Raw genomic sequence first — 16,048 nt, 5'->3', positions numbered from 1 at the left:
CACCCAGTGCCCAAATCATCTTTCTGGCGCCGCCACAGCAGATTGTGGGCTATGGCGACGGCCAAATTAACACAGCCACGCTGCTTGCCCTTTTTAACTGATCTAAACTAAAGTATGCTTTTTACGTGTTGACTTGTGCAGGGAAAGGTTTGAGTCTCTGACATGCTTCCTATGTCCTTACTGGGGAGATTTCCCTTTTACATCCTGTATAGGTAAGTAAGAGATTCAACATAAGGCTTATCTGAGTAAAAGAACTTTCAGCGTTCCCTCCAGCTGTGATAATGCATACATTTACCCTAATGGGGAAAAGGAAAACACCTGAAAGAGCATTCAACTTCCTCTTTTTCTGCAAAATTAAATTTCATTTAAATGTGTTCATGTCCTTTTATATGGCCTTACATATAGCTGCTCTGGCTTTTTGTGTGCTGTTTAAATTAAGAGTAGAGACAGTTTCCGTCGAACGGGTGTTCTCGTCCACATCGGCAGGCAAACACATGGCGTATTCGACCTGCCCCTATGCACCATTAAGGAGCCAAAATTTGACCCCTTACCCCAGAGTCAGCAGGCACATGGCAGCAAATCAGCTATCCCTCCCTCCTGGACCACACCCCAACACACCCCAACACTACAACGCTTTCTCTGTCTGAAGACAGAGAAACGCCCAGGCCCTTTTCTGCAGCAGGGGCGGCGGGACTATGCACCAGAAGTCTGTGAACACCGGGCTCCATGAGTAATTCAGAAAAATAAAGACCTGGCAGGTTATTATAACTTCATTTTAGGAAACAATACATTGAATGTTTAAACTATGCTGACGGTGCTTTTTAACTACTTGCTGACTGCGTCACACCGATGGGCAAGGCCGCGGTGGCAGCCCCAGGACCGCCTAACGCCGATCGACGTAAGGTCCTGCAGGCCTGTTTTGCTGAAGACTGCACACGCTGATGCGCGCGCATCTCCACTTGGTAGGCAGAGCTCCGCCCAGCCTTCAGTCTCCCAGTGGCGATCGCCGCTAGGAGACTGTACAGCACTGCAATCTAAGGTAGCGCTGTACTGGGGACAGCCATGTAACATGGCTGACCCCACCAGAGGCTCATGGGTAATCGGCTTTCATAGGCTGAAGCCTATGACAGCCGATCACAGTGATTGGCTGGCAGGGGGAGGGAGGGAGAGAATTTAGTGAAAAATGGCCTGTGGTCCTCAAGTGGTTAAAAGGCCAAAGGACTTTAAAGGACAAATGTAACAAGGGGGATATGGAGGCTACCATATTTATTTCCTTTTCACCTCCCTGGCGGTATGATCCCTTCTGATTTTAGGGTCTTAAAGCGGTACAATTTTTTCATGTGCTTTTAGACCCTAAAAGCATGAAAAAATCATACTACGATAGAGTCTGCAGCAGCCCCAGCCCTCACTCACCTCCCTAGACTTCAGCGTTGCAGTTTTCCCTCCGTCCCCCGGGTGGCGCTGTAACCCTGTAGTAAGATTGCCAGCTGTCGTCATGACGACAGATGGCGATCTCACCAGGGGAAGCAGAGCCTTGGAGGAGAGGAAGAAGGTCGGGATACCCCGGGAGGTGAATTGAAACGTCCTCTGCGCGCATTGCTCTGCATAGAGCCTCGAACGGCTACCCCAAGTGTAGGCCGAGGTTATCACTTTGAGCTGCAATTTTCCACCCCAAGCTCAAGGTTACCGCCAAGGAGGTTAAACAATACCAGTTGCTTGACATCTTGCTGGTCTATTTGGCTGCAGTAGTATATGAATCAGACCAGAAACAAGCATGCAGCTAATCTTGTCAGATCTGACAATAATGTTTGAAACACCTGATTTGCATATACTTGTTCAGGGTCTATGGCTAAAAGTATTGGAGGCAGAGGAGCGGCAGGATAGCCATGCAGCGGGTTTTGCTTAAAAAGAAATAAATATGTCAGCCTCCATATCCCTCTCCTTATAGTTGTCCTTTAATGCTTACAGTGTACCTGCTTCATTGTAATATTGTTGCACTCTAATCAATAAAGCCTCTTTATTGTACTGATAGTGTGTTTCACATTTGAACCTATTCTTAGTTTTGAAAAAAATATCCCTAACTGTCCCTAACTGCTCCTTACAGGAGCTCATAATCTAATTCCTACCATAGTCAGTCATTGTCTTACTGTATGTTTCTTTTATAGTCTTCGGCCAAATTTTTTTTAAAGGGGACGGGGGTCAATTAGCTTATCAGTGTATGTTTTGGGGATATTGGAGGAAACTGAATTACTCAGGAGAAAACTAAGGCAAACATGGGTAGAACATATATTTTCCACACAGATTGGGCTTGATTCACTAACCGGCGCTAAGCAGGTTAGTGAGCCTTAACACTTTGTGGGTAAAAACCAGGGTGCTAGGGGCTTGATTCACTAAGAGAAATTCACTAACACAAATAGCGTGCTTTATTAGAGTTAAGGGGCCTTATCAGAGTTAGTGTGCCTTATCAGAATAGCATACGCTATTCTGATAAGGCACACTAACTCTGATAAGGCCCCTTAACTCTGATAAGGCACACTATGTGGCTTTTCACTCCAGCGCTAACACTTAGCGCCGGTTAGTGAATCAAGCCCATAGTGTCTTGGACCAGATTTGAGCCAGAGAACCTAGTGCCGCAAGGAAAGAATGTTGTTTGCTGGGGCCGAACAATACTGTTTGAAAATAGTTAAAGTCCCTCTTTTTACCCAATGCTGCAATGGCTGACTACTTAATTAATGAGCAGGAAAGCAATGTATCAACTCTAGAATGCAACATACTGTGGCTGGCACTGCATTACTTCTCACTTCACCTCTCCTTTCTGTGCTCAGTGGCACAGGAAGCAGACTATTCCTCAGGCCACACCTGAGGCACCTCCCACCCACAGATGACATAATCTCTTAGCAGTCTTTGCAAAGGCAAAAAAAACTGCCATGGCAGTTTTTCAGAAAGGGGTGTGGCTAACCAACAAAACTGAGATTTTTTGCACAAAAGTAGTCAGTTTTTAGACATATTTTCCTTCTAGTCTGCTATAAATTCTGCTGCCTGCGCTGATAGTGTGGGTTTCATTTTTACACTGTAGGTCCATTTTAACATTCTATATATATCTTACAATCTTGATTGATCTTATCACATTTACTGTATGTAGTATAAGGGCCTACAGACTGAACAAGCAGCACTTTTAACACATGAGGACATACTGAAAAACTAAATACAAAATGGACATTAATTCATCTATACTAAGTGTCAAGACACAAGCTTTATCCACCAAAACTAGTCAAGGTTTCTTCCAACACCCCCTTCTCTAAAAACTTGCCCAGTGCCTAACCCTGTTCACAACCCCAGCCTTGTGCCTATCCCAAAACACCCCTCTCATTTACAAACATCCTTTCCAATTGAAACCCCCTCTACCCCACATTTCCTTAACCCTTTCCAATCATATGTCGGACTATGTCAGACATAGGCCTTTTTCCTCAATAGGTTCAATGTCGGACATAGTTCGACATAGGAAAACTGGATGCCACTAGATAGTGTTGTTGCCACATAAAAACCCGCAGAGCATCATCCATTACAGATCAAAGTGCCAGGCTAAGTCCGACACGCAAATCGCTGCCAGCCCCATCCACTGCCACTGCGCTATGTAGTATAAATACTGTATTATGTGGGCATATTTAGGCTTTCTGTATGGGCGCCACAGCTGGATATGATCCAGCATGGCGTCCCCTATGCTGATCAACGTGTCGGACAACGTCCAAACCTTTGATCTCCTCCAGCACCACATAGCTCTGTGTAAAAATAGAATTATGGTGACATATGTACAAGTAGGGGAAGCTGCAGTGTACAAGCTGGCATTGTCCCTGTCCCTTCCCTTGAAGATGGGTTGCCTCCTCACTCTAGACCCTCCGAAACACTACCACTGCCGCAATTTCAAGATCACCCACGTCCCTCCCAGCGCACCGGAAAAAAATAAGTGCTGGGGAGAATCTGTGATCATGAAACAGGATTTGAAAGGGTTAACTTTAACCTCTCGTCTGAACTTAACCATCTTCCTCTTTGGTGTCCTCCCCTAAATCAACCTTAATGTAGCATATTACACAGACTCTAAACTAACTATGCCTAACCACACCTGACATAATCCTGAAAACTTCCAATACCTTCCTGTTGGTATGTAACACTGCTTTGTGATTAAAGTGTGAAATCAAGCAAAATAATATTTTTTAAAAGAAGGAACATGCAAACAATTAAATGAGACTGTACTTACTGAAGATCTCCCATGTCACTAGATCCATTATTAAATAGCAGATACACCACATTAATTGGGGCATAGGTAAGTATATCAACAACCTGTAAAAGACCATAAAGACAAATTAAAATTTTGAAATTTCACGACATTTTTCAGATGAATTACTTGAATAAGTTGAATAACTTGTTATTTAAAAGTGTGGCTTACTTATACAAGTAGAACTAAAGACACCCGAGCCTCTGTAAGTTGGACCTACCTTACCTTCAATATTCTTCCTCTAACCCCAACTTGCCCAGGCAATTCTCTCCTATATACAGTATATCCCACTAATATTATAAATGCAAAAGTTTGGATGTTTGTTACTCAATTATGCAACAATGGCTGAATGGATTTGGATGAAATTTGGCACACACATAATACATTTGTAACGCTCGGTGAAGCACAGAGAGATCTGATTACCGGTGACCTGCAGCGTCACGGGGAATACAGACGTATACCAGATTATATGTGATCTGCAGTATCACCGATAATCCAATATACCAGCTAACCTCTGTTCACCGGAGTAGAGTGTAGTGTTTAGGTGTAACAGTAACACTTAGAGGACTAGGCCTCAGTACAGTAAGACGTACTGTACAGATTACTTCCGCAACCCTGAGCTCTCCAAGACGGGAGGAGTCAGACTGCAAGCAGGAAGTATCTTCTGAAAGTCACCCTCAGGCGGAAGGGTTACCAACAGAACGAAGAACCTCCTCCAATGATGAGGTCGGTTCTCGAGGTCGGACAAGCCAGGTCGTACACACACAGACAGATAAAGTACAAGATCGAGAGGCAGAGACGGAGTCAAAGTACAGGCAGGGTTCGGCAACGGGGTATCAGATATATCGGGGTACAGAATCAGGAGGCAGAAACAGAGTCTAGGAGCGAGCCGGGGTTCGGCAACGGTGTATCAGAAATAACGAGGTACAAGATCAAAGTTCAGAAGAGTAGTCAAGGCAGGCAAGAAGTCATAACAAATAATCACAATCAAACTAGTACTTTAAGCTATCAACAAATCTAGCTTTAGTGTAGGATTACAGCTCCAGCTGGTCCCGGCACACTAACGGATCTGACTAACGGATCTGGGTGCTCCCACGTATGTGAACGCAACGCCAGACACCAGAGAAGTGAACTGCCGGCAGTATATATACTCAATCGTGACCCCCAGCACCTCCCTGATTGCTGGACCAATGGGGAGCGGAATCAGGGTCAGCTGACCAGCCTGGTCAGCTGACTCCCCTCAGACTATCATAAATCTTCCTTGAGTGCGCGCGCGCGCGTCACTCTAAACACTGAGGGACTACGAGTCCCAGCCCTGCTCTGTGGTGCAGCGGAGAGATGTGCACCAGCCGCCGCGTCTAACGCGGCGGCTTCTTCGCGTTCCGTCCGCCTCTCCACGGGGACAGCCGCCTCACGCTGGGAGGAGGCGGCTGCCTCCCCGTGTGAGCGGGCACTGCACGCGGGAAGAGCCGCCGACCGCTGGCTCATGGCGGCGGCTCTTCCACGCTTCCTCACAGTACCCCCCCCCCAAGGAGTGGACTCCGGACAGCTCCCACCAGGTTTCTCGGGATGTAAGGCATGAAACTCCCTCCTTAACTCGTCCGCATGCATGCGGTTCCCAGGTACCCATTGCCTCTCCTCAATGCCATACCCTTTCCAGTGTACGAGATACTGTACCGAGTTCTGTACAGTACGTGAATCAATTATCTTCTCCACCTCGTATTCAGGTTGGGCATCTACCAACACAGGAGGGGGAGGAGTGGGACCCACCTGGACCGCTGGTTTAAGAAGGGAAACATGGAAAGACCTTACCCCCCGCATGCTAGTGGGAAGTTCGACAGTATAAGTGACATTGTTGATCTTTTTGGTTATTGGGAATGGACCCACAAACCTGGGACCAAGCTTACTAGAAGGTTGTTTTAGGGCCAAGTGACGTGTGGACACCCAGACCGGGTCTCCTGGTCGGAATCTCCACTCCACCGACCGTCTCTTGTCGGCTTGACCCTTCTGACTCAAAAAAGCCTTCTCCAGGTTATTTCTTACTGTCCCCCACAGGTCCTTGAATGACCTTTGCCAGACCTCCAGGGCTGGGAATGGAGTGGAAGCTATAGGCAATGGGGAAAATTTGGGTGATCTTCCCGTCACTACTTGAAAAGGAGAAAAACCGGAGGACGAGTTTTTTAAATTATTTTGGGCAAATTCTGCAAACGGCAGAAATCTGACCCAATCGTCCTGTGCTTCAGCTACATAACACCTTAAGAACTGTTCTAACGATTGATTTATTCTCTCAGTCTGGCCGTTGGTCTGTGGGTGATAGCCAGACGAGAAAGACAATTTTATGTCCATGAGCTGGCAAAAAGCTTTCCAAAAACGTGAGACGAATTGGACTCCCCTGTCTGAGACTATGTCTTCGGGAATACCGTGCAAACGAAAAACATGCGTGATAAACAACTCGGCCAGTTCTCGAGCGGAGGGGAGTCCTTTCAAAGGTACAAAATGGGCCATCTTGCTAAATCGGTCGACCACGACCCAAATGACCGTCATCCCCTCAGATCTGGGAAGCTCGCCCACAAAATCCATGGACAGGTGGGTCCACGGTTCAGTCGGGGTGGGCAATGACTGCAAGGTACCGACAGGTGCCAGTCGGGAGGGTTTACTCCTGGCACATGTCACACACTCCTTCACATATTCCTTGCAATCTGCTGCCAAGGAAGGCCACCAGGCGCATCTGGCTACTAAATCCTGTGTTCTGGATGCCCCAGGATGTCCCGCATTCTTATGTGTATGGAACATCTCTAGAACCTGAAGGCGAAACGGCAGAGGAACGAACAGAACCCCTGCGGGCTTCCCTTCCGGGATGTCCTGTTGAAAGGGAATCAGCGTCTCCGCCCAATCCTCCCAGGTTCCAGTGGCTGCCAGTATCAACCTCTGAGGAATAATGGTCTCTGGAACGGAGGGCTGTGCTGTCTCTGACTCAAAGCATCTGGACAAGGCATCTGCCTTAACATTCTTGCTTCCCGGGGTGTATGTAATGATAAACGTGAACCTGGAGAAGAATAGCGACCATCGAGCCTGACGAGGGCTCAATCTCTTAGCCCCCTCGATGTATTCTAAGTTCTTATGATCGGTGTAAACCGTGATGGTATGCTCAGCTCCTTCTAACCAGTGTCGCCATTCCTCGAAAGCTAATTTGATGGCTAGGAGCTCCCTATTACCAATATCATAATTCCTCTCTGCAGGGGAAAACCTGCGAGAGAAGTAAGCGCATGGGTGCATTCTACCCTGCAAGCCTGACCGCTGAGACAGCACAGCCCCCACCCCTACCTCCGAAGCATCCACCTCCACAATGAACGGGAAGGATGTATCCACATGTCTGAGGATGGGTGCTGAACAGAATAGGCCCTTCAGAGTGGAAAAAGCATGTAAAGCCTCAGGAGACCAGTGAGTTGTATCTGCCCCTTTCTTGGTGAGACTCGTAAGGGGAGAAATGACCGTGGAGTACCCCTTTATAAATCGTCTATAATAATTGGCAAAGCCAAGAAAGCGCTGAAGAGATTTCAACCCCACCGGCTGTGGCCACTCCAGCACAGCCGAGACCTTGGCAGGATCCATCGACAGGCCTGTGGTGGAAATTATATACCCCAAGAAGGCGACAGATGTTACTTCAAAGATGCATTTTTCAAGTTTTGCATATAAAGAGTTCTGCCTTAACAGATTCAAAACAAACCTCACATGGTCTCTATGTTCAGAGAGGTTGTTGGAGAAGATGAGAATATCATCAAGATAGACCAAAACAAACTTCCCCAACACCTCTCTGAATACCTCGTTAATGAGTTCCTGAAAGACGGCCGGGGCATTACACAGCCCGAAGGGCATCACCAGGTACTCATAATGCCCGTCTGGTGTATTAAAGGCCGTCTTCCACTCATCGCCCTTTCTTATGCGTATCAGGTTATACGCGCCCCGCAAATCTAATTTAGAAAAGATTTTAGCGTCTGTAATTTGTGTGAATAAATCGTCTATCAGTGGCAAGGGATAGCGATTTTTGACTGTAATCTTGTTAAGGCCGCGATAATCGATGCAGGGTCGCAGGCCTCCGTCTTTTTTCTTAACAAAAAAGAAACCAGCTCCAGCAGGTGACCGGGACGGCCGAATGAAACCTTTGGCCAAGTTTTCACGGATATAATCCTGCATGGCTACCTTTTCGGGTCCCGACAGATTGTACAAATGACCCCGGGGAGGTACACATCCCGAACGGAGGTCAATGGGACAATCGAAAGGGCGATGTGGGGGCAACTTGTCTGCTGCTTTGGGACAGAACACGTCGGAATACTCGGAGTACTGGTCGGGTACCCCTTCTACCTGAACTTTGGTTTGTCCCAGGGTCAATTTTCCCAAACACTGTTGAAAACAACGAGGTGACCAAGTGGTTAGCTGACCTGTGGCCCAGTCTATTTGAGGTGAGTGGAGTTGCAACCATGGCATGCCTAGGATGATAGTGGAGGTTGACATGTGCAATACAAAAAATGATAATTGTTCCCCATGTAGTACCCCGATGGTGACCTTCACCTCCGGAGTCTGAGACAGTGCATGATTCCGTTGTAGCGGGGAATCGTCTACTGCCGTGACCTGAATGGGGGGACTCACAGGAGTGAGGGGAATACCCAACTCTTGTGCGAACTCAAAATTCATAAAATTGGCCGCTGAGCCTGAGTCAATAAATGCCTCAGTGGCCATAGACTTATTTTCCCATGTAACCGTACAAGGGAGCAAAAATTTCTTTTCCTTAAGGGGTGCAATTTGTGTACCTAGGGTGTCACCCCCCACTACTCCTAGGCAAACTCGTTTCCCGACCTGTTAGGGCAGTTTCGTACCCTATGCCCTGCTGCTGCACAGTACAGGCACAGCTGTTCTGTCATTCTCCGCCTTCGCTCCACCTGGGTCAGTCTCGACCGACCAATCTGCATTGGTTCGGGCGGCGGTAAAGCCGGGGAGGGTGAGACAGGCGGAGAAGGTGTTACTAGAGGTGTAGCGGACGGTGCCGCGTACGATGTCACCCTGACACGGTGACTGCCTCTAGCCTGCCTCTGATGGCGCAACCTGCGGTCCACTCGAATGGCCGATGATATGGCCTCATCAACTGTCTTGGGCTCGGGTACCGTCAACATTAGATCGGAAACCTCTTCCGACAACCCAGACAGGAAGTAGTCCATGAGGGCAAAATTATCAAATCTTGAGGTGACTGACCACCTACGGAACTCTGCCGCATAATCCTCGACTGACCCTCTGCCTTGCCGTAAGAGTTTGAGCTTCCGCTCTGAGGATGCGGCAAGGTCAGGGTCGTCGTAGATTATGGCCATGGCCTTAAAAAATTCCTCCACTGAGGTCAAAGCAATATCGGTAGTGGGCAGGTTGTAAGCCCACGACTGGGAGTCTCCAGTCAACAAAGTTTTAATGAAAATGACCCGTTGGGTCTCAGTCCCCGAGGATCGGGGCCTTAATTCAAAATATGACAACACTCTACTCCTGAAATTCCGGAAGTCAGACTTGTGGCCGGAAAATTTATCAGGGACAGGCATGCGGATGTCGTCACTAGGAGGGGATCGCACTGAATCAACTGATGTCTGGAGGGTTCTCACAGAGCCTGATAAAGCATCAATTAAGGCTTTGTGCTGGCCTAATGCTTGATGAATGCTATCCACCGAAGTGGCAAGCGCAGTCAGAGGATCAGTGCGTTCCATCAGTATTTTTGGTCTGGCGTTCTGTAACGCTCGGTGAAGCACAGAGAGATCTGATTACCGGTGACCTGCAGCGTCACGGGGAATACAGACGTATACCAGATTATATGTGATCTGCAGTATCACCGATAATCCAATATACCAGCTAACCTCTGTTCACCGGAGTAGAGTGTAGTGTTTAGGTGTAACAGTAACACTTAGAGGACTAGGCCTCAGTACAGTAAGACGTACTGTACAGATTACTTCCGCAACCCTGAGCTCTCCAAGACGGGAGGAGTCAGACTGCAAGCAGGAAGTATCTTCTGAAAGTCACCCTCAGGCGGAAGGGTTACCAACAGAACGAAGAACCTCCTCCAATGATGAGGTCGGTTCTCGAGGTCGGACAAGCCAGGTCGTACACACACAGACAGATAAAGTACAAGATCGAGAGGCAGAGACGGAGTCAAAGTACAGGCAGGGTTCGGCAACGGGGTATCAGATATATCGGGGTACAGAATCAGGAGGCAGAAACAGAGTCTAGGAGCGAGCCGGGGTTCGGCAACGGTGTATCAGAAATAACGAGGTACAAGATCAAAGTTCAGAAGAGTAGTCAAGGCAGGCAAGAAGTCATAACAAATAATCACAATCAAACTAGTACTTTAAGCTATCAACAAATCTAGCTTTAGTGTAGGATTACAGCTCCAGCTGGTCCCGGCACACTAACGGATCTGACTAACGGATCTGGGTGCTCCCACGTATGTGAACGCAACGCCAGACACCAGAGAAGTGAACTGCCGGCAGTATATATACTCAATCGTGACCCCCAGCACCTCCCTGATTGCTGGACCAATGGGGAGCGGAATCAGGGTCAGCTGACCAGCCTGGTCAGCTGACTCCCCTCAGACTATCATAAATCTTCCTTGAGTGCGCGCGCGCGCGTCACTCTAAACACTGAGGGACTACGAGTCCCAGCCCTGCTCTGTGGTGCAGCGGAGAGATGTGCACCAGCCGCCGCGTCTAACGCGGCGGCTTCTTCGCGTTCCGTCCGCCTCTCCACGGGGACAGCCGCCTCACGCTGGGAGGAGGCGGCTGCCTCCCCGTGTGAGCGGGCACTGCACGCGGGAAGAGCCGCCGACCGCTGGCTCATGGCGGCGGCTCTTCCACGCTTCCTCACAACATTATCTGGAATAACATATAGGATACTTTTTATCCCCATAACCAAAAAGTGGGCGGAGACAAATACAAATTTCACTGGGAAAATGTAAACTGCAGCCATTCTTATACTGTTGATGGTAGGGTTCTTAAACTTCGCACAGTTGGTCACTGGGTGACTGAGATTAATATAAAGAAAAGTGGGTGGAGCCTACAGAAGCCAATCAAAATTCACCTATTGATTTTCAAGGGGAATATTTAATTGCTTCCATTCTTGCACTGTTAATGGCACAAGCCTCAAACCTGGTACAGTTGGTCATTGGGTCACTGGGGTTCAAATTCAGAAAAGGGAGTGGAGCCACAAACAGTCAATGAGATTTGTTTCATTTCAACACAAATTATTGATGCCAAAGACCGCAAACCTCACAAACTTGGTCATTGAGTAATTGTGTGTTAGGGTTATAAAAAGTGGGTGGAGCCAACACCAGCCAAATACATACCCGGGCAACACCGGTTAATCAGCTAGTATATCTATATATATATATATACAGAATGGGATGCGAAAGATGCGAATGTTTGGGCAGCCTTGTTAATTGTCATGATTTTCCTGTATAAATCATTGGTTGTTACGATAAATACAGGGAGTGCAGAATTATAAGGCAAATGAGTATTTTGACCACATCATCCTCTTTATGCATGTTGTCTTACTCCAAGCTGTATAGGCTCGAAAGCCTACTACCAATTAAGCATATTAGGGGATGTGCATCTCTGTAATGAGAAGGGGTGTGGTCTAATGACATCAACACCCTATATCAGGTATGCATAATTATTAGGCAACTTGCTGTCCTTTGGCAAAATGGATCAAAAGAAGGACTTGACAGGCTTAGAAAAGTCAAAAATAGTGAGATATCTTGTAGAGGGATGCAGCACTCTTAAAATTGCAAAGCTTCTGAAGCGTTTCATTCAAAATACTCAACAGGGTTGCAAGAAGCGTGTGGAAAAACCAAGGAACAGAATAACTGCCCATGAACTGAGAAAAGTCAAGCGTGCAGCTGCCAAGATGTCACTTGCCACCAGTTTGGCCATATTTCAGAGCTGCAACATCACTGGAGTGCCCAAAAGCACAAGGTGTGCAATACTCAGAGACATGGCCAAGGTAAGAAAGGCTGAAAGACGACCACCACTGAACAAGACACACAAGCTGAAACATCAAGACTGGGCCAAGAAATATCTCAAGACTGGTTTTTGTAAGGTTTTATGGACTGATGAAATGAGAGTGAGTCTTGATGGGCCAGATGGATGGGCCCGTGGCTGGATTGCTAAAGGGCAGAGAGCTCCAGTCCGACTCAGATGCCAGCAAGGTGGAGGTGGAGTACTGGTTTGGGCTGGTATCATCAAAGATGAGCTTGTGGGGCCTTTTCGAGTTGAGGATGGAGTCAAGCTCAACTCCCAGTCCTACTGCCAGTTTCTAGAAGACGATTTCTTCAAGCAGTGGTACAGGAAGAAGTCTGCATCCTGCAAGAAAAGCATGATTTTCATGCAGGACAATGCTCATCACACCCGTTAAAGTACTCCACAGCGTGGCTGGCAAGAAAGGGTATAAAAGAAGAAAAACTAATGACATGGCCTCCTTGTTCACCAGATCTGAACCCCATTGAGAACCTGTGGTCCATCATAAAATGTGAGATTTACAAGGAGGGAAAACAGTACACCTCTCTGAACAGTGTCTGGGAGGCTGTGGTTGCTGCTGCACTCAATGTTGATGGTGAACAGATCAAAACACTGACAGAAACCATGAATGGCAGGCTTTTGAGTGTCCTTGCAAAGAAAGGTGGCTATATTGGTCACTGATTTGTTTTTGTTTTGTTTTTGAATGTCAGAAATGTATATTTGTGAATGTTGAGATGTTATATTGGTTTCACTGGTAAAAATAAATAATTGAAATGGGTATATATTTGTTTTTTGTTAAGTTGCCTAATAATTATGCACAGTAATAGTCATCTGCACACAAAATATCCCCCTAAAATAGCTAAAACTAAAAACAAACTAAAAACTACTTTCAAAAATATTCAGCTTTGATATTAATGAGTTTTTTGGGTTCATTGAGAACATGGTTGTTGTTCAATAATAAAATTATTCCTCAAAAATACAACTATGCCTAATAATTCTGCACTCCCTGTAATGTCAGTCAAATACATCATATATGAGACACACACAGTGATATTTGAGAAGTGAAATTAAGTTTATTGGATTTACAGAACGTGTGCAATAATTGTTTAACTAAAATTAGGCAGGTGCATAAATTTGGCACTGTTTTTATTTTATTGATTCCAAAACCTTTAGAACTAATTATTGGAACTCAAATTGGCTTGGTAGGCTCAGTGACCCCTGACCTACATGCACAAGTGAATCCAATTATGCGAAAGAGTATTTAAGGGGGTCAATTGTATGTTTTCCTCCTCTTCTTTAATTTTCTCTGAAGAGTAGAACATGGGGGTCTCAAAACAACCCTCAAATGACCTGAAGACAAAGATTGTTCACCATCATGGTTTAGGTGTAAGGATACAGAAAGCTGTCTCAGAGATTTCAGCTGTCTGTTTCCCCAGTTAGGAACATATTGAGGAAATGGAAGACCACAGGTTCAGTTCAAGTTAAGGCTCGAAGTGGCAGACCAAGAAAAATTTCAGATAAACAGAAGCATTGAATGCTGAGAACAGTCAGAGTCAACTCACAGACCAGCACCAAAGACCTATGGAGTGACATGGAGTCACTGTGCATCATTTAACCATATGGCTGAGTTTACACAAGGAGATGCAGTATGCGAGAATGATGCAGAGGAAGCCTTTTTTCCACCCACAGCACAAACAGAGCCGCTTTAGGTATGCTAAAGCATATTTTGACAAGCCAGCTTCATTTTGGAATAAGGTGCTGTGGACTGATGAAACTAAAATTGAGTTATTTGGGCATAACAAGGAGCGTTATACATGGAGGAAAAAGAACATAGCGTTCCAAGAAAAACACCTGCTACCTACAGTAAAATATGGTGGTGGTTCCATCAGGGGCGTAACTAGACATCACTGGGCCCCCCTGCAAAACTTTGAATGGGGCCACCCACTAAACTTTGGATGGGACCCCCCACGAAACTTTGGATGGGGCCCCCCACCCCCCTTGCTTTCTGCATAGGAAAACTGAGGGCCAATGTGTTTTCCACATGCAGATAAACACTTAAACACTTAGACTTAAAGGAAACGACAGGCAATCTATGCTACCCCTAGATCTACTTACCCGGGGCTTCCTCCAGCCCCTTGCAGCCAACAAGTACCTCGTTGCAGCTCTGTTCCCAGTACATACATACACACACAGCTGTATTATTTTACTACATGAGAGCACATGCTATATGGAGGAACAACAATGACATGCTGAACATAAGATATAGTATCATTGTAACTTTGGCAAAACATTCAGAATGTCACTGATTGATACTGTTATTACAGGATCTTGGACTCCATGTGAGACAACAAGCTCTCAATGAAGCAGCAACAGTAAGATATCAATTTCCACTCCACTGTGTTGTAAAAGTAATTAGAGCCATAAGGTCATTAGCCTGTGTGTGTGATAAGAATCTAGGAATCCATTGCTGAAAAGGGAAAGTCTACAACTTTTTTTCAAAATGTTTGTTTGTAAGGTTGTACATGAAGTCATCAGAACTTTGCAGCAGTGAGACAGATGTTTTTTTCGAACCCTAGGGAGCAGGGACAGTGTACAAATTCCAAAGTGTGTATGAGTCCTTATCTGTGTGGTGGACACATGCAGTCAATATAACAATGGTGCGAGAGCAGAATACGTCTTTTCTCTCCATGCCCTTAGCTGTCTCAAACTTTTTTCCCCACGGGCCCCCTGTGGCTTCTGGGCCTCCCTGCGGAGGCATCCCTTGCAGGGTCTATTGTTACGCCCCTGGCTTCCATCATGCTGTGGGGCTGTGTGGCAAGTGCAGGGACTAAGAATCTTGTCAAAGTTGAGGGATGCCTGGATTCCACTCAGTATCAGCATATTCTGGAGACCAATGTCCAGGAATCAGTAACAAAGCTGAAGCTGCACCAGGGCTGGATCTTATAACAAGACAACAGCCCTAAACACTTCTCAAAATCCACTAAGGCATTCAAGCAGTGGAAAAAGTACAACGTTCTGGAATGGCTATCTCAGTCCCCAGACCTGAATATAATTTAAAATCTGTGGGGTGAGTTAAAGAGAGCTGCCCATGCTCGGAAGCCATCAAACCTGAATGAACTAGAGATGTTTTGTAAAGAGGAGTGGTCCAAAACACCTTCAACCAGAATTCAGACTCTCATTGGAACCTACAGGAAGCATTTGGGCTGTAATTTCTGCAAAAGGAGGATCTACTAAATATTTATTTCATTTCCACTTTTTTGTGGTGCCCAAACTTATGCACTTGCCTAATTTTGTTTAAACAATTATTGCACATATTCTGTAAATCCAATAAACTTAATTTCAGTTCTCAAATATCACTGTGTGTGTCTCCTATATGATATATTTGACTGACATTTTTTATTGTAACAACCAACGATTTATACAGGAAAATCATGACAATTAACACCGTTGCCCAAACTTTCACATTCCACTGTATATATCTTTTTTTTTTTTTTATGTATTTTCAAATAGGAATTTAATTACATGAGGTTACAGATCACATTGTTCCCTGTGAAGTTTACTAACCATGATGCTGCTTAGACTTCTGTAAAAAACTTACTTTGGGCGGAGAGGAAATTGAGTTCCAGAAGGGTTCTTCTAAGGTAGTGATGGTTAATTCCTTAGATATAGATGGCCAAAAGTGTTGCCCCTGACTAGAGATGTAGCGAACTGTTCGCCGGCGAACGATTCCAGGCGA

General features: G+C 46.0%; 1 protein-coding gene across 1 annotated transcript in view; it reads right to left on the bottom strand.

The window, feature by feature from the left end:
- The window catches only part of MUC4 (mucin 4, cell surface associated), a 111,335-nt gene that overhangs the window by 16,687 nt on the left and 78,600 nt on the right, over positions 1–16,048 (bottom strand). Inside the window, exon 29 of the mRNA XM_068281244.1 lies at positions 4,256–4,338. Within this exon, the coding sequence (XP_068137345.1) occupies positions 4,256–4,338 (83 nt within the window). The remainder of the gene's footprint in view (positions 1–4,255; positions 4,339–16,048) is intronic.

Source organism: Hyperolius riggenbachi, chromosome 4 (assembly GCF_040937935.1).
Source record: "Hyperolius riggenbachi isolate aHypRig1 chromosome 4, aHypRig1.pri, whole genome shotgun sequence".
NCBI lineage: Eukaryota > Metazoa > Chordata > Amphibia > Anura > Hyperoliidae > Hyperolius > Hyperolius riggenbachi.
This window is presented reverse-complemented; position numbering and strand designations above follow the sequence as displayed.